At 44.0% G+C, this 23642-nt stretch overlaps 1 protein-coding gene across 1 annotated transcript in view; it reads left to right on the top strand.

Annotated features, from left to right (window-relative positions):
- pcsk2 (proprotein convertase subtilisin/kexin type 2) overlaps window positions 1-13919 on the top strand; it is a 104667-nt gene extending 90748 nt beyond the window's left edge. The window contains exons 9-12 of the mRNA XM_043696651.2: window positions 3558-3773; window positions 3995-4095; window positions 7429-7656; window positions 12786-13919. Of these exons, the coding sequence (XP_043552586.1) occupies window positions 3558-3773; window positions 3995-4095; window positions 7429-7656; window positions 12786-13272 (1032 nt within the window). The 3' untranslated portion in view covers window positions 13273-13919. The remainder of the gene's footprint in view (window positions 1-3557; window positions 3774-3994; window positions 4096-7428; window positions 7657-12785) is intronic.
- Window positions 13920-23642: the final 9723 nt, after the last annotated feature.

Here is a 23642-nt window from a genome sequence, read left to right as displayed (position 1 = left end):
CCAGTGAAGGGCTGGTGTTCTGTCCCGCTTTGTATGAATGTGTCTTGGTCTGTTAAGGTGCGTGATATCATTTCTGGTTCTTTTTCTCAGAGGTTGGTAAATGGGATCCAATTTGATGTGTTTATTGATGGAGTTCTGGTCTGAATGCCAGACCTTTAGGAATTCCCATGTGTGTCTCTGTTTAGCCTGTCCCAGGATGGATGTGTTGTCCCAATCCTTCTTCATCTGTATGTAAGGATACTAGTGAGAGAGGGTCATGTCTTTTAGTGGCTAATTGATGCTCGTGCTTCCTGTTGGCTAGTTTCCTTTCTGTGTGTCTGATGTGGTGTTTGTTACAGTGCTTGCTCGGTATTTTGTAAATGACATTCGTTTAGCTGGTTGTTGTTATAAGATCCTTTAGTTTAATCAGGAGCTGTTTCACTGTGTTGGTAGATTTGTGTGCTGCCATGATGCCAAGGGCTCAGAGTAGTCTAGTAGACATCTTCGAGGTGTCTTTGATGTATGGTAATGTGGCTAGAGTTTCGGGGCATGTTGTTTCTATTTGTTTGGGGTTGTTGTTTAAGAATCAGTGGACTGTGTTTATCGGGTACCTGTTTTTCTTGATTACATTGTACAGAAAATGTTCTTCTTCTGTTCATAGTTCCTGGGTGCTACAGTGTTTTGTGGCCCGTGTAAATAATTCCCTAATGCAGCTCCATTTGTTGGTGTTAGGATGTTTGCTTCTCTAGTTAAGGATCTGGTCTGTGTGTGTTGCTTTCCTATAGACACTGTCTGCAGTTCTCCATTAGCTGTTTGTTCCACTGTGACATCTAGGGAAGGGAGTCTGTTGTTGTTCCCCTTCCCCTTTATGAAATGTATGACAGTAAGGATGTTTTCGGTTAGATTCCCTACAGTAAGGAAACAGGCCCTTCGGCCCAACAAGTCCATACCAAACCTCCGAAGAGTAACCCACCCAAATCATTTCCCTACACTTACCCCTGACTAATGCACCTAACACGATGGGCAATTTAGCATGGCCAATTCACCTGGCCTGCACATCTTTTTTGGACTGTGGGAGGACATCCACGCAGACATGGGGAGAATGTGCAAACTTCACACAGTTGGCTAAGACCCTGGTCCCTGGGCGCTGTGAGGCAGCAGTATTAGCCACTGAGCAATCGCATTGTCGATCATGTTGTAGATTTCCTCTAATTTGTTCTGGTTAGTGATGACAAAAGTGCCATCCATGTAGCGGACCCAAAGTTTGGGTTGGATCATGGGGAGAGCTGTTTGTTTGAGTGTCTGCATTACTGCTTCTGCTAAGAAGCCTGATATTGGTGATCCCATGGGTGTTCTGTTGATTTGTTTGTAGGTCTTGTCATTGAAGGTGAAGTGAGTAGTGAAGCACAGATCCACTAGCTTGAAGATGTTGTCCTTGCTGATGGAGTTGGTGTTGTCTGGTGTTTGTGTCCTTGGTTTGTCTCGCAGTGCGGTCAGTGTTTCCTTGGCCAGGTTGATGTTGATGGGTATGAATAGGGCTATTATAGCAAAGGAGACCATTATTCCGTCTTCGTCTATCTTGGTGTCTTTAATGATGTTCAGGAATTCTTGGGTGGAGTGGATGGAATGGCATGAGCCTTCTACCACTACCATACATCAAAGACATATCAGAGATGACTACCAGACTACTCCGACCCCTTGGCATCATGGTAGCCCACAAGCCTACCAACACACTGAAACAGCTCCTGATGAACCTAAAGGACCCTGTACCAACAACGAGAAAAACAAATGTCATTTACAAAATACCCTGCAAAGATTGTAACAAAACTACATCGGACACACAGACAGGAAACTAGCCACCAGGATACACAAACACCAACTAATCACCAAAAGATATAACCCACGATCACTAGTATAGAGATGTATATACTTACATACAGATGAAGAAGGACACCACTTTGACTGGGACAACACATCCATCCTGGGACAGGCTAAACAGAGACACACATGGGAATTCCTAAAGGCCTGGCATTCAGACCAGAACTCCATCAATAAACATATCGATTTGGACCCCATTTACCAGCCTCTGAGAAAAAGAACCAGAAATGATATCACCCACCTTAACAGACCAAGACACATTCATACAAAGCGGGACAGAACACCAATGCTTCACCAGAGGCTCACTGATGATGTTACCTAGCATGGTGACGAAACATCTGAAATCAAACCTGCCAGCTCAGTGAGCAACCTGACTAGGAAAGGTTTAGAAGGATATGGGCCAAGTGCTGGCAAATGGGACTAGATTAATTTAGGATGTCTTGTCGGCATGGATGGGTTGGACTGAAATATCTGTTTCCGTGCTGTACAACTCTATGACTCTGAGTAGGCCATTCGGCCCCTTGAGCCTGTTTTGCTATTTGATAAAGTCATTGTCTTCAGTCCCTGCCATAAGTCCTATTTTGTTCCACGTTTTATAAGGTAACATTTTACAAATGATCTTGTCACCACTGTTTCTGTAATTTTAGTTTTGTCACTCCCAACATAGTGAGATTACATAGTAATGAAAAGAAAGACTTGCATTTGTATAGTGCCTTTCATGACCCCTGGAAATCCTGAAGCACTTTGCAGCCAATGAGCACTTATTCTACTGAGCAGAATTTCAGAAACCTGACAACCAATCTGCCCAGAGTCAGCTCCTGCAAACAGCAATGTGGTGCAGACTGAATTATGTATGAAGGATGGAAGTCTTGTGGTGCAGAGTCATGTCCCTGACTCTGAGCCAGAAGGCCCGAGTTTGCATCCCACTACAGGACTTGATGATCAAGTGGACTAATTTACAACGAAGCATGTAGAATTCTTAGGGGACTTGACAAGGTCAATGCTGAGAGGATGTTCCCCCTCATGGGAGAGGGCACAGTCTCAGAATAAAAGGGGCAATTTCAGACTGAGATGGGGAGGAATTTCTTCTCTCAGAGGATTATGAACTCCATGCCATGGAGAGCTGTGGGGCAGAGTCCTTGTGTATTTGACGGCTGAGATAGATACTTTAAGGGAATCCACGGTTACGGGGAAAAGGGAAGAAAGTGAACATGAGGAATACCGATTAGCTGTAATCCTATTGAATGGCAGAGCAGGCTCAGGGGGCCAAATGGCCTACTTCTGTTCCTATTTCTTATTATGTTATGGTGTCACAACCAAGTACGCTGACTATCAACTTGCTAATCCTTCCAATGCATATCAACTGCAGGCAGTGAGAATGCTGAGGATTCCTGGTGAATCCTTGGTCTTCCCATAGTGGAGGTCATGGTGCTGTGGGTCAGTCTGAGAACTAAAGAAGATTAAGGGTTAAGTTTTGACCAGGACACCAGGGATTCTGCCCAACCCCCCCCCCCCCGCAACCCACAGTCCATGATAGCACTGTGGAATATTTTAGTCCCACTTGAGAGGGCGCAGAGAGTCTCCATTTAAGATTACATCTGTGGTTGACACTAATGGTGCTCCCCAGAGCGAGTGTTTGACCCAGCGAACACCTTGTAGCAGCATATTGTTGAACCTGACAGTGTAATTATCTGCTCCAGGGTCGGAATGGAAAGGGAAGTATCTACGTGTGGGCCTCTGGGGACGGGGGCAGCTATGACGACTGTAACTGTGATGGTTATGCATCGAGCATGTGGACTATCTCCATCAACTCGGCCATTAACGACGGCCGAACGGCGCTCTACGATGAAAGCTGCTCCTCAACTCTTGCCTCTACCTTCAGCAACGGGAGGAAGAGAAACCCAGAAGCTGGTGTGGTGAGCACTGATATTATTGTCTCAGTCACGCTGTTTGACACGGAGCAGCAGCTGCTCCTTTGTCAGGGGGGTCTAATGCTTTCAGAATGCTGTGGCTGCCATTCAGTGATATGTGTAATTGATATTGCTGTTCTATCATTGAGTGTGCAACAGAGAAGCTGCCTAATTAAATAAATGACCTAATTATCTCTTTCCTTTTCCCCACAATTGTTTTATTAAAGGCAACAACTGATTTGTACGGTAATTGCACTCTCCGTCATTCTGGGACATCTGCTGCAGCACCAGAAGCCGCTGGGGTTTTTGCCCTGGCCTTGGAAGCAAAGTATGTATGATGTACTTCATTTGGCATGCTCCCTGTGCCACTTTCCATTGTGCTTGTGACAATATGTAAACCGTGTTGAACGTTGCTTCATATCATGTGTGTACCATCCTCAAGATGCTGTTCATCAACATACTCAGGTTCCTCCTAAAGGACCTTCCAAACCCACCACCCCTTCCAACCAGAAAGACAAGGGAAGTAGATACATGGGAACATGCACCCCCCTATATAGGTGGCACGGTGGCTCAGTGGTTAGCACTGCTGCCTCACAGCGCCAGGGACCCGGGGTCAATTCCTGCCTTGGGCAACTGTTTGTGTGGAGTTTGCGCATTCTCCCTGTGATTGCGTGAGTTTCCTCCGGGTGCTCCGGTTTGCTCCCACAGTCCAAAGACGTGCAGGTCAGGTGAATTGGCCATGCTAAATTGACTGTAGTGTTAGGTGCATTAGTCAGGGGTAAATGTAGGGGAATGAGTCTGGGTGGGTTACTCTTCGGAGGGTTGGTGTGGACGTGTTGGGCTGAAGGGCCTGTTTCCACACTGCAGGGAATCGAACCTATATATTCCCTCCTGAACCACTCAGCATCCTGACTCAATAATATATCGTCATTCCTTCACTGTTGCTGGGTCTAAATCCTGGAATTCCCTCCCTAAAGGCACTGTGGGTCTACCTACAGCACATGGACTGCACCAGTTCAAGAAGGCAGCTCACCCCCCACCTTCTCAAGGTGGAGCTGGGGACGGGCAACAAATACTGGGCCCAGCCAGCAATGCCCACATCCCATGGATAAATAGAATGTAAATTATACTGGTTCATAAATACTGTGAGACATATATAGTGTCATAGTTAGTTAAAGAGTTAGATAAAATAACTTACTATCAATGTCAACTACAGCAACAAAAGCAGAAGTTGCTGGAAAAGCTCAGTAGGTTTGGCAGCATCTGTGGATAGGAATCAGAGTTAATGTTTTGGGTTGAGTGGCTTTGCCCAGAGCCTGATCAGTGTACAGTTTTGATATATACAAACTGGGGGAACCCATTCATCTCCTCACACCTGTTCCATTCCAATGGAGCATTGGTTACCTGTACCACCACTCCTGCACCCATCTTGACTCCATATCTAGTAATACCCTTTCACCAATAAAATAACAACTTGTTTTGGAAACTGTTAATTGACCTATACTCTGAACAGGTTTTGGGGAGAGAATGGAATGCCTGGATTTCTCTTTGTATGAGTCCTAACAGCATGGTTTGACCTCCAAGGTTATGCCTGCTTTGTTCTGGGCTAATGTCCCACAAGAGGAAATGGTTTCTCTACCTACCCTATTAAATTCATGAATCATCTTAAACCCCTCAAATATCTGATCTCTTGATCTTCCGACCTCATCCTGTCAGGCGCACCAGTACTTGGGTGAGACAGTAGACTATATTCCTGTCTTGATTTGAAATTGATCCTTGGAGCCCACACTAATCCTGTACTCTGGCAATGCTTCACATCACTGTGAATAAAACTTCACAAAGCAAAGATGAGCAAAGGATATTGCCCATTTGAGATCATGAAAGACGAAAGGCAAGATGCCTTTCTATGGTTATGGATGGAGGATTTCCTGAAACATTAAACAGTGTTTATCTGTGGAATTCCCTGCCCAGTGAAGCAGCTGAGGTGACCTCGTTGAACCTTTTTAAGCCAAAGATAGACAGATTTTTGAAAAGTAAAGGAATGAAGGGTTATGGTGAGCGGGCGGGTAATTGGAGCTGAGGCCACGAAAGATCAGCCATGATCTTATTGAATGGCGGGGCAGGCTTGAGGGCCTACTCCTGCTCCTTATACATTGGAATGTATGAAATGCAGCAACCAATTTGCACATAGCAAGTTCCCATACTCAGAAATGTGCTCATGTTTTTATGATGATAATTATGGGATAAATGTTAGTCAGAATTTTGGGTGGCACGTCCCTCCAACCTTCTTTAAAGGGTCCCAGTTTAACAGCTCACCCAGAAGGTAGCATCTGCAACTGAGCAGGACTCCTCCTGTGTTACACCAGGGTGTCAGCACTGTTTTCTCAGTTCAAGTCTCTGGAGTGGGATTTGAATCTGATAACCTCCTGACTCCAAGAGGCAAGTGTTAGCACTGAGCCTGAGCCTGAACTGAAGTTTGACTTCCTGTGGACAAGGTTCACTCCAAAAAGAGAGATAAGGTGAATATACTCAGAGTCATACAGCACGGAAACAGACCCTTCGGTCCATCTAATCCACACTGACCACGTTCCCAAACTCAACGAGTCCCACCTGCCTGCACTTGACCCATATCCCTCCAAACATTTCTTATTCATGTAGTGAATGAATATTTCTATTCGTTATCGAAAAGTCTTAAAATGTTGTAACTGTACCTGTATCCTCTGAAAGTTCATTCCATACACAAACCACTCTCTGTGTAAATAAGTTGCCCCTCATGTCCTTTTTAAATCTTTCTCCTCTCACCTTAAAAATAAACCCCCTTGTTTTGAATTCCCCTCCTTAGGGAGAACACATCTGCCATTCACCATATCTACACCCCTCATGATTCTATAAACCTCTATTAGGTCACCTCACACTGGGGCTCCTATGATCCTGTCAAAAAAGCCCCAGCCTTTTCTTCAAACCTCAGACCCTCCTTTCCTGGCAACATCCTGGTAAAAACAACAAATGCTGGAGATCACAGTGGGTCAGGCAGCAACCATGGAGAGAGAGAAAGCTAACCTTTCGAGTCTGGATGACTCCTCATCTTCATCTGATGAAGAGTAACATAGACTTGAAACATTAGCCTGCTCTCTCTCCATCTTTGCTGCCTGACCTGGTGTGATCTCCAGCATTTGTTGTTTTCAGTACAGATTCCAGCCTCTGCAGTAATTTGCTCTGACACCCTGCTCAAGCTCTCCAGCTTAACAATATCCTTCCAAAACAGGGAAACCTGAACGGGACACAGTGAGGACTGCAGAGGCTGGAGATCAGAGTCGAGAGTGCGGTGCTGGAAAAGCACAGCAGGTCAGGCACCATCCGAGGAGCAAGAGAATCAACGTTTTGGCAATCGATGTTTCATCGATGAAGCCCAAAACGCCGATTCTCCTGCTCCTCGGACGCTGCCTGACCTGCTGTGCTTTTCCAGCACCGCACTCTCAACAGTACTCCAAAAGAATAGTTCATATTGAACTAAAATGTCTATTGCGCATGGATTAAACCATTTTATATTTCTTCAGGATGTTTCATCTTATTGCAAAGCTGACTGCATGATTTGCAATTGACAACAGATGGGCAAACCTCACACCATTTCCCTGCTCATTTTGCAATTTTTGCTCCACAGTCCCACTCTGACTTGGCGAGACATGCAGCACCTGACTGTCTTGACTTCCAAACGCAATCAACTGCACGACGAGGTGCACAAATGGAGAAGGAATGGCGTGGGTTTGGAGTTTAATCACCTCTTTGGTTACGGAGTGCTCGATGCTGGAGGGATGGTTAAAATGGCCAGAGACTGGAAGACAGTTCCTGAGAGGTTCCACTGTGTCGGAGGATCAGTGCAGGAACCACAGTAAGTGGTAACTTACATAATTCAAGGACACTTAAGACTTACCTCCAAGAGAACGTAAGACTTTATGGTGACTGGAAAGGGCTTCTCATGCTAGCCAGTTCACCAGGGCTTGAGCCCAGAATCCAAGTTTGGCAAACCCAAAGCAGGACTGAGCAAGTGTTGCTCTAGCACCGGTGCCATGTTGTGGTCGATACCATTAACCAGCATAGCTGTCTGCTCTCGCAGGTGAATGTTAGAAAGAAAAGCCTCTACTTCAAAGAGAAACAGGGAAGTTATCCTTGTGTTCTTGACAATATCTGTCCCTCCATCGGCAGTACTGAATCTGAATGGCGCAGTTGTTCCAATAGTAAGATGATCCTGACAACACTGCAGACTGCGAACATGTGGAGGTCCTGGCTAACTCCTCGGCAGTTGCCCTGTAAGTTGAAACCTGTGATGGGCAATTGACGCCATCAGGAATCCTCCCAGACAGTTGGAGACTCAGAGAGTTTGGAGGTTTCTGACTCAGTGGCCTGCCTAGAATATTAAAGCCCATTGCAGCTCTTGGATAACTATTAAACTGATTCCCCGAATGTTAACACTGACACTCCCCCTCCCCCAACCACTTGATCCCTCCAGATTCAACCTTCAATCCCCTTCCTCGTCCCCCACAGATAAGACACCTTCCTCGTCCCCCACCTGTCTCCCCACCTCTGCTGGATCCTACCCAACCTCACCCCCAGCTCCATCCCCCTTCCCAATCATTCCCCATCTCCACCTAGTTCCTGCAGCCACTACATGACTACATCCCTACTGCCTATGAACCCAACACCTCACCCTCCCATCACACTCTGACCTGAACACCCCCATCCCAGCCCAGAGAGCGGATTGCTGTAACAGCCCTCATTTACCCGCTTCTGATATCTGCCCTGTGTACCCACCCATTTACTAGCCACAACCTAATCCCTGTCTCTCCTCTGCCAGCCTTCACCTCTCACCTACTTTCCAAACCCTTTTTCTGAAGGTTTAAACACTGACCTCGTTCAGATGCTCCCTCATCCAGCACTGCTCAATCTTCATGGTAGGATGGTTAGTCAATGGTCTTGTGGTTAGGGCAGTCACAGGTCACCGCTAGACATTCCCTTCAGTCTGTTGAAATTATATACATCACATGGGAATGTATGTTCATACAATCCCAATAGACCCAGCACACGATATGTAAAAGGCTTTATAAGCGATGAGGAGCTGAAGGAACAGGAAGATAACTCACCTATGTCTTAAGGGTCGAAATGTGTTGCTTAGTCACCATTTAAAGTAACAAAATCATTGAGGATTGAGACAACAGTTCCATTGGGAGAGATTGAGATGAACATGCGTGTATCCTCTGGCTGCATGCTATGTCAAATCTTCTTTGCTGTATTTGAACGGACTGGAGATTTTTACCATACAAATGCCAATTTATTTTTAAGAATTAGACTCCCTACAGTGTGGAAACAGGCACTTTGGCCCAACAAGTCCACACCGACCCTCCAAAGAGTAACCCACCCAGACCTATTCTCCTATATTTACCCCTGACTAATAACCCCTGAAGAAGGGCTCATGCCCGAAACGTCGATTCTCCTGCTCCTTGAATGCTGCCTGACCTGCTGCGCTTTTCCAGCAACACATTTTCAGCTCTGATCTCCAGCATCTGCATTCCTCACTTTCTCCCTGACTAATAACCTACAGTATAGGCAATTTAGCAGGGCCAATTCACCTAACCTGCACATCTTTGGATTGTGGGAGGAAACCCACGCAGACACAGGGAGAACGTGCAAACTCCACAGACTGTTGCCTGAGGCTGGAATTGAACCCAGCTCCCTGGCACTGTGAGGCAGCAGTGCTAACCACTGAGCCACCACACCAACCATCTTCAACAAGAAAAAATCTAATCTTTGTCCTTTTATATTCTCTGGCATTTTACCCCAACAATCAACACTTCTGGGGGTTTACCACTAATCAAAAGCTAAACTGGACCAGCCATATAAACACTGTGGCGAGTTTTGAGAAGATTTGTTAATCAGGTTGAGGTTCTGGATGTAGGTTTATTCGCTGAGCTGGAAGGTTCGTTTTCAGACGTTTCATCACCATACTAGGTAACAGCTTCAGTGAGCCTCTGGATGAGCCTCTGAAGGCTCTCTGAAGATGTTAGGCAAAAGTGGGTACTGCAGATGTTGGAGATTAGAGTCAAGATTAGAGTGGTGCTGGAAAAGCACAGCAGGTCAGGTAGTATCCGAGGAGCAGGAAAATCAACGTTTTGGGCACAAGCCCCTCATCTGGAATGATGAAGGGTTTTTGCCTGAAACGTCCTTTCCCAACACCACTCTAATCTTGTCACTGATGATGTTACCTAGTAGGGTGACAAAACGTCTGAAAATGAACCTTCCAGCTCAGTGAGCAAACCTACATCCACAAATATTGTGGCGATAAGAGCAGGTCAGAGGCTTGGAATTCTGAGGCAAGTAACTTATCTCCTGTTTCCCTAAGATGCTATTTAAAGAGTGTAATGGAATAGTTTCCACTTGCCTGGAAGCGTGCAGCTCCAACAACACTCAAGAAACCCAAAACCATCCAGACCAAAGACTGACTGGCACCAGACCAGCTCCTACAACATTCACTAGCAGCAATGTATACCATCTATGAGATGCACTTCAACAATTCACCTATTATCCATTGACAGCACCTTCCAAACCCAGAACATCCACTATCTAAAAGGTCAATGGCAGCAGATACATGAGAACTCCACCCACTCCCAGTCACACATCATCCTGATTTGGAAATATATCACTGTTCCTTCAGTGTCACTGGGTCAAAACCCTGGAACTTCCTTCTCCACAACACTAGAGTGTGTCCCTATGCCAAATGGATTTCAGCTGTTCAAGAAGGCAGCTCGCCATCACATTCTCAAGAGCAATTAATGAAGGCAACAAAATTTAGTTCAGCCAGCAATGCCCATGTCCTGTGAACGAATGTCTTAAAAAGCTTTCAGAGCTGTAATCCAGTTTACATTGTAAAACCTGGTGCCTGAGTTCTTAAAGTGGGTAATGAACTCAATAATAAGGAATCATATAATGATATAATGGAAATGGATTGCATGATGTGACTGAATGCTCATCTTAAATTGTCTAATGTTAGCCCAGTTGGCTGGGTAGCTGGTTTACAATGCAGAATGATTCCAACAGCACAGGTTCAAATCCTGCATCATCTGAGGTTATCATGAAGCTCTCTACTTCCCAATATCACTAGAGGTGTGGTGATCTTCAGGTTAGACCACCACCCAATATCTCTCTGTAATGTGAGAGCTGCCTGATGGGAATATAGTCACTGTCGCTACAGGCAAAGATCTGATTCTGCTGTTGTTTCAACTGATGTCTGTGTTTGAACAATGGGAATAAATAAATAAAAGTAGCATACCTCATTAATGTTGAACAGTCATATTTACTCTTGAACCCTTTAAGAATTAAAGCATAATTAAGTCCTTGCACAGATTTAGTAAATGTTCCAGACGAAACAAATGCAGAGCCAGATATCAGGCCGAATGGTTCCCTGCTGTAGTGTTAACTTCGTAAGATGTATTTTTTCGTGATAATATTGAGGAATACAATTACTGTTTAACAGCATGGTGCATTGTTGAATCCAGACAAGTAAATAATTCTGCTTCCGAAGGAGTTGAGGAGCTGTATCCTTTAGGGTACATCTAATAAAATGAATGGCTTTCATTTCCACATTTGAAGATGTTAGATTACGAGAAGCTGCAATGCAAGTGATCGGAGTAATGTAATAATCAGGCCTTGCTGTAAAAGCCCATAAAAAGATCAGAATTAATGAAAACCTCAGCGGCTGGGAAAACTGATGGCTCAGGCTGCAACACTTAGCTGTCAGAATGCTTGATGCTGCACCATAGCTAAGAGCTTCCTGAGGCAAATGAAAAGAGTAGGAGGACATTTCTGCTAGATTGACTTCACCCACAGAATGCTTTAAATCCCCAGTGCTGGTGCAGCCTGTGTAGGCAAAACATCACCTCAGGTTTCTCGTTCTGATGAATGTATCTGCAGTTTCTGACAGCCTAGAGATTGTTTCTCCCCAGGGCTTGGTGAGTCTGTGTTTCAACTTTGGAGCTTATTTAAACTCTTTAATGATCAAATGCTGCTTTATCATGGCCATTCTTCACAATCCAGACTGCGATGTCCCTAACGAAAAGTTGATGCTTTCACGAAGAGAGAAGGGCAGAGGATCAGCACGTCATTAGCACGAATGGGACCATAAGAATCACAATCTTGCAGACAATTATTTCATAGAAACCATTTTACAGTGACTGACCCCTCAGACGACAGGGTGACTTTAGTAGCATAGCCGCAGTCTCAACCATAACTGACAGATCAAAGGTGAGTCCTTCAGTTTATAGAAAATAGAACATAGAACAGTACAGCAGAGTATAGGCTCTTCGGCCCTCAATGTTATGCCAGCCTTTTATCCTATTCTAAGATCAGACTAACCTACATGCACTTCATTTTACTATCATCCATGTGCCTATTGCTTAAATGTCCTGACTATTCTACCGCTGCTGGCAGTGCATTTCATGCACCCACCACTCTCTGTGTGAGGAACCTACCTATGACATCTCCCCTAAAGCTTCCTTCAATCACCTTAAAATTATGCCCTCTCTGATAGCCATTTCAGCTCTGGGAAAAAATCTCTTTATCTATGCCTCTCATCATCTTGCACACCTCTATCAATTTGCCTCTCACCATCTTCACTCCGATGAGAAAAGTCCTAGTTCCCACAACCTTTCTTCATAAGACATGCCCTCCAGTCCAGGCAACATCCTGGTAAATCTCCTCAGCATCCTCTCTAAAGCTTTCATGTCTTTCCTATAATGAGGCGACCAGAACTGAACACAATATTCCAAGTGTGGTCTAACCAGGGCTCTATAGAGCTGCAGCATTACCTCGCTGCTCTTAAACTCAATCCCCCTGCGAATGAAAGCCAAAACACCATATGCCATCTTAACAACCCTATCAACCTGGGTGGCAACTTTGAGGGATCTTTTATGATCGCAGCCAGAGTCTTGCTCCTGTTTAATGGCCTCCCATTTCTTTTCCTTGTTACAGGGCAATCTCATCGGACAACAAGATGGTCCTAAAAATATCAACCGATGCGTGTGAGGGGAAGGATAACTTTGTCCGCTACCTTGAGCATGTCCAGGCTGTGGTGACCATGAATTCCACCAGGCGAGGTGACCTTAACGCCAACCTGACCTCCCCAATGGGCACCAAGTCCATTCTGCTCAGCCGCAGGCCACGGGATGATGACTCTAAGGTGGGCTTTGACAAGTGGCCTTTCATGACAACACACACCTGGGGCGAAGACCCTAGGGGCACTTGGATCCTGGAGGTTGGTTTTGTTGGTGGCACTGAGCAGAAAGGGGTGCTCAAGGAATGGACCTTGATGCTCCACGGGACCCAGAGTGCTCCTTACATCGACCAAAGAGTGAGTGATTACCAGTCCAAATTGGCTATGTCAAAGAAGGAAGAGCTGGAGGAAGAGTTGGATGAAGCAGTGGAGAGAAGCCTAAAAAACCTGCTGAGGAAAAACTAGTTTAGTAAATGCTGCATGTCAGTCTTTCGTCCCCAAATCCCACATTGTAGCTGCTTTGTAATCTAACACTGATATGAATGTTTCCTGTTGCAAAATTATCACACCTTGTTGTGATCTTAAATTCATCTGTTGTACGTTGTCAGTTAATAATTAAATTTAAATGACAATTTTTTTACACTGATAACTGTTAATTCCACAAATTTTATGTACAGTTGGTGAATGTAAGGATCCCTGATGTGTGAAATTTAAAAGTGAAATCTTGCAAGCAAAGCAGTGATGGATTCTCTTTATATTTTTGTGATAAATGTTTATATAAAAGACACACATTTCCAACTTCGCAGGCTATAGGTTTCAGTATATTTCCTCTATATGAGCTTAACCAAGCTGAAAGCAGGCTTTTATTGGCTGGATAGACTTTACACTGTGTCACTGAAGGTGGGTAATCACTGAGTCATACACACCCACCTCTCCTGATAATCAATAGGCAGAATGATTTATTTCTCTGCATTGGAATAATATGAAATAAAACAGACCATGCATTCGTAGATTATTGTTTTGTGAACAATTACTGCCCATTTTGTAACTGTGAACACTTCTGTTTTGTTGCATTGTACGATATTAAAAAAAACCTAAATCCAAAACCAAAACCTTGCAAATGAAGGTTTAGTTTCCTAATTGTTTATATCCCAGAGCATTTTTAGCAAGTATTAATGCAGTGACTCTGAATACACTCTGTGTCTGCACTATTTCACATGGAGTACTGTACTGTGCTTGCTGCATTACTGCAGCTTTGTGGGAAGATTAACAACATTTAAACAGTGCATTCTGGTGGGTGAGAAAGAAATCAAATTCACAATCATGTGTTTAGGAATTAAACCAGCACAGCCTCTAGGAACTGATAAGTGACGATAGAACTAAATGAAGAAACTAAATGGGACTACTCCTCGTAACATAAGTCATGAGGTTTAGGAGCAGAATTAGGCCATTCAGCCCATCGAGGGTGGCACAGTGGTTAGCACTGCTGCCTCACAGCATCAGGGTCCCAGGTTTGATTCCAGCCTCGGGGCGACTGTCTGTGTGGAGTTTGCACATTCTCCCCGTGTCTGCGTGGGTTTGCTCTGGTTTCCTCCCACAGTCCAAAGATGTGCAGGTCAGGTGAATTGGCCGTGCTAAATTGCCCCATAGTGTTAGGTCAATTAGTCAGAGGGAAATGGGTCTGGGTGGGTTACTCACTGGAGGGTCAGTGTGGACTGGTTGGGCCGAAGGGCCAATTTCCACACTGTAGGGAATCAAAAAAAGTCTGCTCTGCCACTTGGTCATGGCTGGTATGTTTCTCAGCCTTATTACCCTGCCTTCCCCCCATAACACCTAATCCTCTTACCAATCACAAACCTATCTATCTCTGTCTTAAATACACTCAATGACTTGGCCTCTCCAGCAATTGGAACAGAAGGAGGCCATTCAACCCTTTGATTGTCTCCCAGCAATCAATCAGTTCTTGGCTGATGTGTCTCGTAACTCCATATAACCACACTGGTTCTGTAACCCTTGCTTTGCTTGCCTAACAACATTCCAGCAGTCTCAGACTTTTACTTTTCTGATAAACCAGGACCTGATAAAGCAGGTCTGGACTCCCCCAATCAAAGAAATTCACTTTCCACTAATCTGTCCTTTGATTGTCTTACTGAATGTCTCACTTTGACATTATTCAGATGACACTCAGCACTATCACGGCAACACCTGCTGAACTTCTAGCAAAATGCTTTGTTTCACATAACCCAGGTGGACAGAAAGAAAAGTATTTGATGTTGCACTGCTAAACGTTATCCAGTTTCTGTAGCAAAATATATAGGAAAGACACAATGATATCTCTCAGAATTAACTCAAATAGGGATCCAACAGCTCATTATATTTATGCATTATATTTATTTGATTTAATTTTTGATTTGATTTATTATTGTCACATGTACCCAGGTACAGTGAAAACTTTTGTTTTGCGTGCAGTACAGGCAGACCATGCCCCATACAAAGTGCATTAGAGTATTAGAACAGAATGAGGAATATAAAGTTACAGCTGCAGAGAAGGTGCACAAAGAGTGAGGTCAACATTAAATTTGAGAGTCAAAAGGTGTGACACTAGAAAAGCACAGCCGGTCGGGCAGCAACCGAGAAGCAGGAGAGTCGACGTTTTGAGCATAAGCTCTTCATCAGGAATGTAAATTTGAGAGGTCCATTCAGAAATCTAATAACAGCGGGGAAGAAGCTGTTCTCGAACCTGCTGGTACGTGTGTTTAAGCTTTTGTATCTTCTGCCCGATGGAAGAGATTGTAACTGGGGTAACAGGGGTCTTTGATGATGTTGGCTGCCTTTCCGAGGCAGTGGGCAGTGTAGATTTAGATGTCTATTGGGAAGTTGATTTGAGATAGAAACATTGATAAGACACTCAATTCAGGCAGACAGTGTGTAATGCCACTGATCTGGCAATCCAGAGACTCTAGTCAGAAAGGGTTGAATCCTATCATGGTAATTTAAATTCAGTCAATAAATATGCTTATCTTTATTGGTCAGTGCATTGAGTATAGGAGTTGGGAGTTCATGTTGCAGCTGTACAGGACATTGGTTAGGCTACTTTTGGAATATTGCGTTCAATTCTGGTCTCCTTGTTATAGTAAGGATGTTGTGAAACTTGAAAGGGTTCAGAAAAGATTCACAAGGATGTTGCTGGGGTTGAAAGGTTTGAGCTACAAGAAGAGGCTGAATAGGCTGGGGCTGTTTTGCCTGGAGGGTCGGAGGCTGAGGGCTGACCTTACGTAAGTTTATAAAATCATGAGGGTAATAGATAGGTTCAATCACTTTTTCCCCAGGTGAGGGAGTCCAAAACTAGAGGGCATAGGTTTAGGTCAGAGAAAAAGATTTAAAAAGGAACTAAGGGGCAACTTTTTCACACAGAAAATAGTGCGTATATGGAATGAGCTGCCAGAGGAAGTGGTGGAGGCTGGTACAATTACTGCATTTAAAAGGCACCTGGATGGGTATATGAATAGGAAGTGTTTAAAGGGATATTGGCCAAGTTCTTTACTCAGAGAGTAGTAAGAGTATGGAATGCTTGCCAGCATCGGTAGTAGATTCGCCAAGTTGAAGTGCATTTAAGTCGTCATTGGACAGGCAAATGGACGTACATGGAATAGTGTAGGTGGGATGGGCTTCAGATTAGTATGACAGGGCGGCGCAATATTGAGGGCCGAAGGGCCTGTACTGTGCTGTAATGTTCTATGTTCTATGTAAGTGCTGGTAAATGGGACTCGATTAATTTAGGATATCTGGCAGGCTGGACAAGTTGGACCGAAGGACCTGTTTCCATGCTGAATATCCTTATGAGTCTACGACTCTATTTGGAATTGAAGTCTAGTCTCAATGATGATGACTATGACATTGATTATTGTAAAACCCCATCTGGTTCACTAATGTCCTTTACTGAAGGAAATCTACCATCCTTACCTGGTATGGTTGACATGTGACTCCAGACCCACAGCAATGGTGTTGACTCCTCCCCATCCTCTGAATTTTTTTCATTCATGGGCTGGGAGCATCTCTGGCTGGGCCATATTTATTGTCCTTGATTGGCCAGTCAAGAATCAACTTCATTGCTATGGGACTGGAGTCACGGGTAGGCCAGACAGGATGGCTGACTTCCTTCTCAAAAGGGCACTGGTGAACCAATGGGGTTTTGCAACAATCAGCATGTCTGCCAATTGACTATCCTTTTATTCCCCCTCTTTTCAGATTTGTATTGAAGTCAAACTTCATCAAAAGGCTGGGTAGGATTTGAGGCTATATCCTCACAATATTAGCCTGGAGCTCTGGATTTCTAGTCTGGTATTGCCACAACATAACCATGTACCCTCTCCAAGCATGGCCTAGTCATGCAGTTGAATGGCAGTTAGAGCTGGTAAGAAGTGTCAGTCTTCTCAGCAATGCTCACATCCCACAAAAGAGAAAGCAAAGTAATATTTGCATAGCTTGCTACGTTCCATCACTTGCATCAGCTAAACAGCACCAAGATGGTACAATTCAATTTGCTGCCACATCATTAAGGAATGTCAATAACTACTTGGTGATGGTCATAAGATATTCAGCTATGTATGTTTGTGAGATAAACACATTCTTGAATATTGATGTGAAACTGTTTACTAATTCTTGACTCTTCTGACAATATGAGGTTCAAGGCATTGATTCAGTTTACTCTTCACAATTTGGTCTCAAAGGTATAACCTGATTTAATTCAGAAATTACAAATCTTACAGAACTGTGGAAACATCTCAAATTCTTGCAAGAGCTGGGTTCAGTTTCTGCCCGAGAGGGGTGAACTTCTCTCAATCCTGGCACTCAGATGTTTCAGAGTCCAACTGGGAGTGTGGGGCGGGATCAGGGGCTACAGGAGTGTTGGCTCAGGAAGGGGATTTGAGTATGGTACTGAGAACTCATGGTGGGTGGGTAAGGGGGGTCAGGCATCTGGAGTGTCTGGATTAGTGGTGCTGTGAAGCACAGCAGTTCAGGCAGCTCACCAGGAGCAGTAAAATCGACGTTTCGGGCAAAAGCTCTTCATCAGGAATACCTTATCTGGAGTGTCTGGTCATGGGAGGTTGACCAGGCAAACCCACTAGAACTAGAACTTGCAGTTAATTGCAAAAGCAAGTACAACCGCCTGAACCACTGCTGTCGTCTCAGGTTTCGCTGGCTGGTCCATGAGGTTTTCAAAGTTTGAATGAATTGTAAAGAGAAGTCTTGCCTCATTATAAAGTGTGGCGGTGCCCGGTGTATGATGGGGCTGGTGTAGTGATTGGAATCAGGTGGACATCATTGACTACAAATTCCTTGATTGGAATTATTAACTGGACCAATCAGGAAAGCCCTGGCTGACGAAGGTATGCAGAGGATTCAGAATCTCCTCAGTTCAGGGGACTGACTCCGAGTTGGCTGGCCAGTGCACTGTGCACTAGTAAATAAAGGGTGACTCAGTAATGGGATTCCAGCCTCTGTGCAGTTATTTCAGGTGGTCAATTTCAGAAGCCACATGACACTAGGTTATAGTCCAACGGGTTTATTTGAAATCGCAAGCTTGAAGTGACTTCACCTGATGAAGGAGCAGCACTCTGAAAGATTGTGATTTGCAGCACAGTGGCTCAGTGGTGAACACTGCTGCCTCACAGTGACAGGGACCTAGGTTCGATTCCAGCCTCGGGCAACTGCCTGTGTGGAGTTTGCACATTCTCCCCGTGTCTGCGTGGGTTTCCTCCCTTTGTCCAACGATGTGCAGGTTATATGAATTGGCCATGCTAAATTGCCCATAGTGTTCAGGGATGTAGTTTGAGGGTAAATGTTGAGTTATAGGGTAGGGTGGGTAACTCTTTGGAAAGTTGGTGTGAACTTGTTGGGCCAGATGGCCTGTTTCCACACTGCAGGGATTCTATTCTTCTATGAAACCTGGTCCCACTATAACCTTATGTCATGTGACTTCTGACATTTAAAGTGACTTTCACTTCAGGCAGTGAACAAGTTGGATATGTGTTGGCGTCAAAATTCAAACTTTTCATGCTTTAACCCCCGACCAGAACCCAAGCATATCCAATTTTGGGGTTAAAATTCCCCAAATGGAATCGAAAATGAGGACTCAGGTTAACGCTCATCATCTCTTCCCCAGGATGGGGGATTTCAAAACTGGGGGCACACTTTTAAGGTGAGAGGAGAGAGATTTAAAAAAGACATGAGGGGAAAATATTTTACGCAGAGGGTAGTTTGTGGGTGGACTGAACTTCCTGAGGAAGTGATGGATGTGGATACAATTGTGACGTTTATAAGATATTTGGATAGATACATGAATAGGAAAGGTTTGGAAGGAGGTAAAAACAAGTACTGCAGATGCTGGAAACCAGAGTCTAGATTAGAATGATGCTGGAAAAGCACAGCTGGTCAGGCAGCATCCGAGGAGCAGGAAAATCGACGTTTCGGGCAAAGTCCTTCATCAGGAATAGACATTTTTGCCCGGAACATCGATTTACCTGCAAGGTTTGGAAGGAGATGGGCCAGGAGCAGGCAGGTGGGACTAGTTTAGTTTGGGATTATGTTCAGCATGGACTGGTTGGACCGAAGGGTCTGTTTCTGTGCTGTATGACTCAATGACTGGTCACCACTGGCTGGAAACAATGTCACTTGACAGGTAATCTAGAAGCCCCTATTGTTGATTTGGCAGCACAGGCTCAAATTCCACTACGGTAGCTGGATTTATCTGGAATTAAATGCAAGGCTCAGTAATGGTGACAGTGAATCTATCAACAGTTGTAAAAAGAATGGTTCTCTATTGTCTCCAAGTGGAGGTAATCTGCTGTCTTTGCTGAATTTGATCTACATGTGACTCCAGACTAACCCTAGCAAGCCATTCCATTCAAGGGTAATTAGGAATGTCCAATAAATGTGACTTTGCCAGTGACAACCATAACCCACAGATGAGAACATAAATCAACCATCATGTTCTGAGGTAATTACCTTCACAGGTTCAGAAAATTACAGCTTAATAATAGGATAGATGTCCTCTCTATCTTACATGCAACAAAATGATCGACCTGTTTAAGGAAGAAGAAATGAATAAAGAGACATGCTGTTAAAGCTTTCCCTTTTTGCATACATCAGGACCAATGCAAGAATGCCTAATTTCAAGAGGAGCAATAATTTATAAGGCATGAGAACAGTTTAGAGATTGTTTGGAATGTATGTTGACAAGCATTCAGTGATCTTACCCAGGTTTATAAGTTATTGTCAAACAATCAGCAGCCTATTTTCATGCAGCATAAATTGTTGTTCCCTTTGAAATTTGGCATTCTTGTGATTCTGTCCTGATCAGTGCAATAGGATAAGCACCGACAGCTTGTATCTTCTGACAGTAAAACTCAAGATCTACACTACCAAGTAAGTATAATTGTTTACAAATAAAATAATGTTTCCTATCATACATTTTCTTTCATCCCCAGAAGCCATATGGTTCATACTATTAATTGTAAGAGAAACCTCACATTATAACCTAAGACTGTACAAGAACAGCAAAATGCAGTGATGCTCATAGAGTCAGAGAGTCATTCAGCATGGAAACAGACCCTTCGCTCCAACTAGTTCACACCGACCATGTTCCCAAACTAAACTAGTCCCACCTACCTATGCATGGACCATATCCCTCCAAACCTTTCTTATTCATGAACTTACCCAAATGTCTTTTAAACATTGTAACTGTACCTGCATGTACCACTTCTTCTGGAAGGTCATTCCACACACGAACCACTCTGTATAAAAATGTTGTCCCACGTGTCCTTTTTAAATTTTTCTCCTCTCGCCTTAAAAATATTCCCTCTAGTTTTGAACTCCCCTACCCAAGGGAAAAGACCTTTGCTACTCACCTTATCTCTGCCCCTCGTGATTTTATAAACCTCTATGAGGTCACCCCTCAACCTCCTGTGCTCCAGGGGAAAAAGTCCCAGCTTATCCAGTCTCAGCATCATCCAGATAAATCTCTTCCGAACCCTCTCAAGTTTAATAATATCCTTCCTAAAGCAGGGCGACCAGAATTGGACACAGTATTCCAGAACAGCCTATACAACCTGAGCATGATGTCCCAACTTCTATACTCAAAGGCCTGAACAATGAAGGCAGTTTAATTTTGCTTAAATGTTTTCCAACTTCCTCGCTATTCAAATATGATACCAACCATAAATGGTGAGGATTAAATATCATTTTGACAACAGGGGTAGCGAAATATTGTATTGTCCATCTCTATCCCCAAAGCAAACCTAAAAATGATTTTCCTTTACCTCGTCCGATTTAACCTTTAAGATTTAACCTTCTTTATATCCCTGAACACTATTGTGAAAATTGAAATCTGTGGATGATCCAGAACTAACCTCAAACTGCCAGAAACAAAAGAATACCAAATTTCAAAGGGAACAGCCAAAATGATGGAAAAGCTTGTCTACATAAAGCACCTTGCATGAATTCAACAAAACCATAGAAACACCTTTAATGTAATAAAATGTTTCACAGGAATATTACCACATACACCAAGCCACAAAAACTTGAAATCAGGGCAGAGGACAAAATCTCAAAGACAGAAATTTTAAACAGTCTATGGAGTTAGAGAGGAGCAGGAGTGAAGATGTTTAAAGAGGGAATTCCAGATCTTCGTGTCTAAGCAGCAGAAGGCACAGTTGAAAATACTAGAACTATCGAGATTGGTGGTTGTTCAGGATAAGTGCAACTCAAGACCTTTGAGAATTGTGAGGTTGGAGGTTACAGGTATAAGGAGAGTCGAGGCCTTGGAGGGATTTGAAAATAAAGATGAGAATTGCTTAACTGGAAGGAATTGTAGGTCACTTGGGTGATAAATGAATAGGATTTGGAATGAATGGATACAGGCACTAGGATTTGGGATTACCTCAATTTGAGAGCAGTTAGAGTGTGGGAGGCCAGATGGAACATATGGAAATGGTCAAGTCTGAAGTTGCAAAGACATAGATAAGAATTTCACTGGATTTGCTTCAGGCAGATGATGTAATGGAGGTGAAAACAGGTTACTTGAGTGATGGTACAAATATGTGGTTGTCTCAGAATGTCCCAAGGCCCTTACTTTTATAGTCAGCGAAATTCACCTGAAATATAGTTGTTGTTATATTTTAGGACAGCACATAACATCCAGTTAATTTCAGGTAGTATTGTAGACCTGGGCGACGAGGCTCAAGTCTGGAGTTTAGTCCTTAATCCTGACCTTAGTCCTTGTGAAACTTGATGCATTAACTATGGTCATTTCTGAGTTGGAAGCTTCAGTACTAGAAAGATGGTCAATAGCATATGAAAAGGTTAAATAGGAGCAGATATAGGTCATATGGCCTTTTAAGCCTGCTCCAATATTCATTAGGATCATGACAGACCTATTGGTTCAACTCTATGATATCCCACATTATTGCTATATTTGCACGTTTCCCTTCCTGTTGCAAATCTATCAATTTCTGTCATGAATAGACTGAGCCTCCACAACTCTCTGAGGTAGAGAATTCCCAACACTGTATCCCTTCCGAATGAAGTGATTTCTCCCCACCTCAGTCCAAAATGGATGACCTGAGATTCTGATTAGCTCTAGACTGTTCACCAATAACCAGCAACCCTGCAGCATCCATCCTCCTAAGTTCCTTGAGATCAGCATACCTCTCAAATAGATTGACTCTCATTGATCTAAACTCCAGGGAATGCGTCTTTATTGCATCTCAATGCCTCTCCTAATTAACTCTTTGTAATTCCCTCATCCCAGGGATCAGTCTACTGAAACTTGGTTGCACTTCGTCCTGAACAATTGTCTCCCTTTCTATTCCACACTCTCTGGGGAAAAGGTTTCTTGCGAACCAGCAATCCAACAAGTTGGTGGCACAGGGGCTCAGTGGTTAGCACTGCTGCCTCACAGCGCCAACGACCTGGGTTTGATTCCACCCTTGGGTGACTGTCTGTGGGAAGTTTGCACATTCACCCCATGACTGCGAATGTTTCTCCAGTTTCCTCCCAGAATCCAAAGATGTGTACATCAGGTGAATTGGCCATGCTAAACTGCCCATAGTGTTCGGTGCATTAATCAGGGGTAAATATAGGGGAATGGGTCTGGGTGGGTTACTCTTTGGAGGGTCGGTGTGGGCTTGTTGGGCCATAGGGCCTGTGTCCACACTGTAGGGAATCTAAGAATAAAAAAAATTCTGCTTCAGAGCCATTATACACGGTGGGGGGGGGGGCGGGGCGGGGGGGGGTGGCAGGGGGGGAGGGTGGAAGCTACATCGCTGCAGACTGAGACCTTGAGACTTCTGTCCCTCACTGGAAGAAGGTGTCACCTTCAGGACAATGTGGGCACTGCCTGGGCAGCAAGCAGACCTCCAGAGGACTCCTAATTGATCTCAGACTGAAGTACGTTAAGGGATAGGGAGGCTTTAGTTTGGAACCTTAAGATGGGGAAAGAATGGTAGAAGTGGTGGATTTCAAAGGAGGGAGAATGGGGTTAGACATAGATAGAGACAGAGGTCGATAGGTTCTTGTTTAATAAAGGAATCAAAGGTTATAGGGAGAAGGCAGGAGATTGGGTTTGAGAAACATATCCATATGAATGAAAGGCAGGACAGACTTGCCGTTAGCAGAATGGCGTAATCCTGCTCCTATATCTCATGGTTTTATGGATACTGTCTTTGTTACCCACCTAAATGGGAAAGAACTCTCCCTCCTAATTATTGTGCTCTCTTTCTGATTGGCTTGTCCATAGATATCATTCCACGCCCCCTGGGGTAGGTGGCATTTGA

This window comes from Chiloscyllium plagiosum, unplaced genomic scaffold, assembly GCF_037043375.1.
Source record: "Chiloscyllium plagiosum isolate Xiang-an unplaced genomic scaffold, Cpla_swu_hap1 HiC_scaffold_10, whole genome shotgun sequence".
Classification (NCBI taxonomy): Eukaryota; Metazoa; Chordata; class Chondrichthyes; order Orectolobiformes; family Hemiscylliidae; genus Chiloscyllium; species Chiloscyllium plagiosum.
This window is presented reverse-complemented; position numbering and strand designations above follow the sequence as displayed.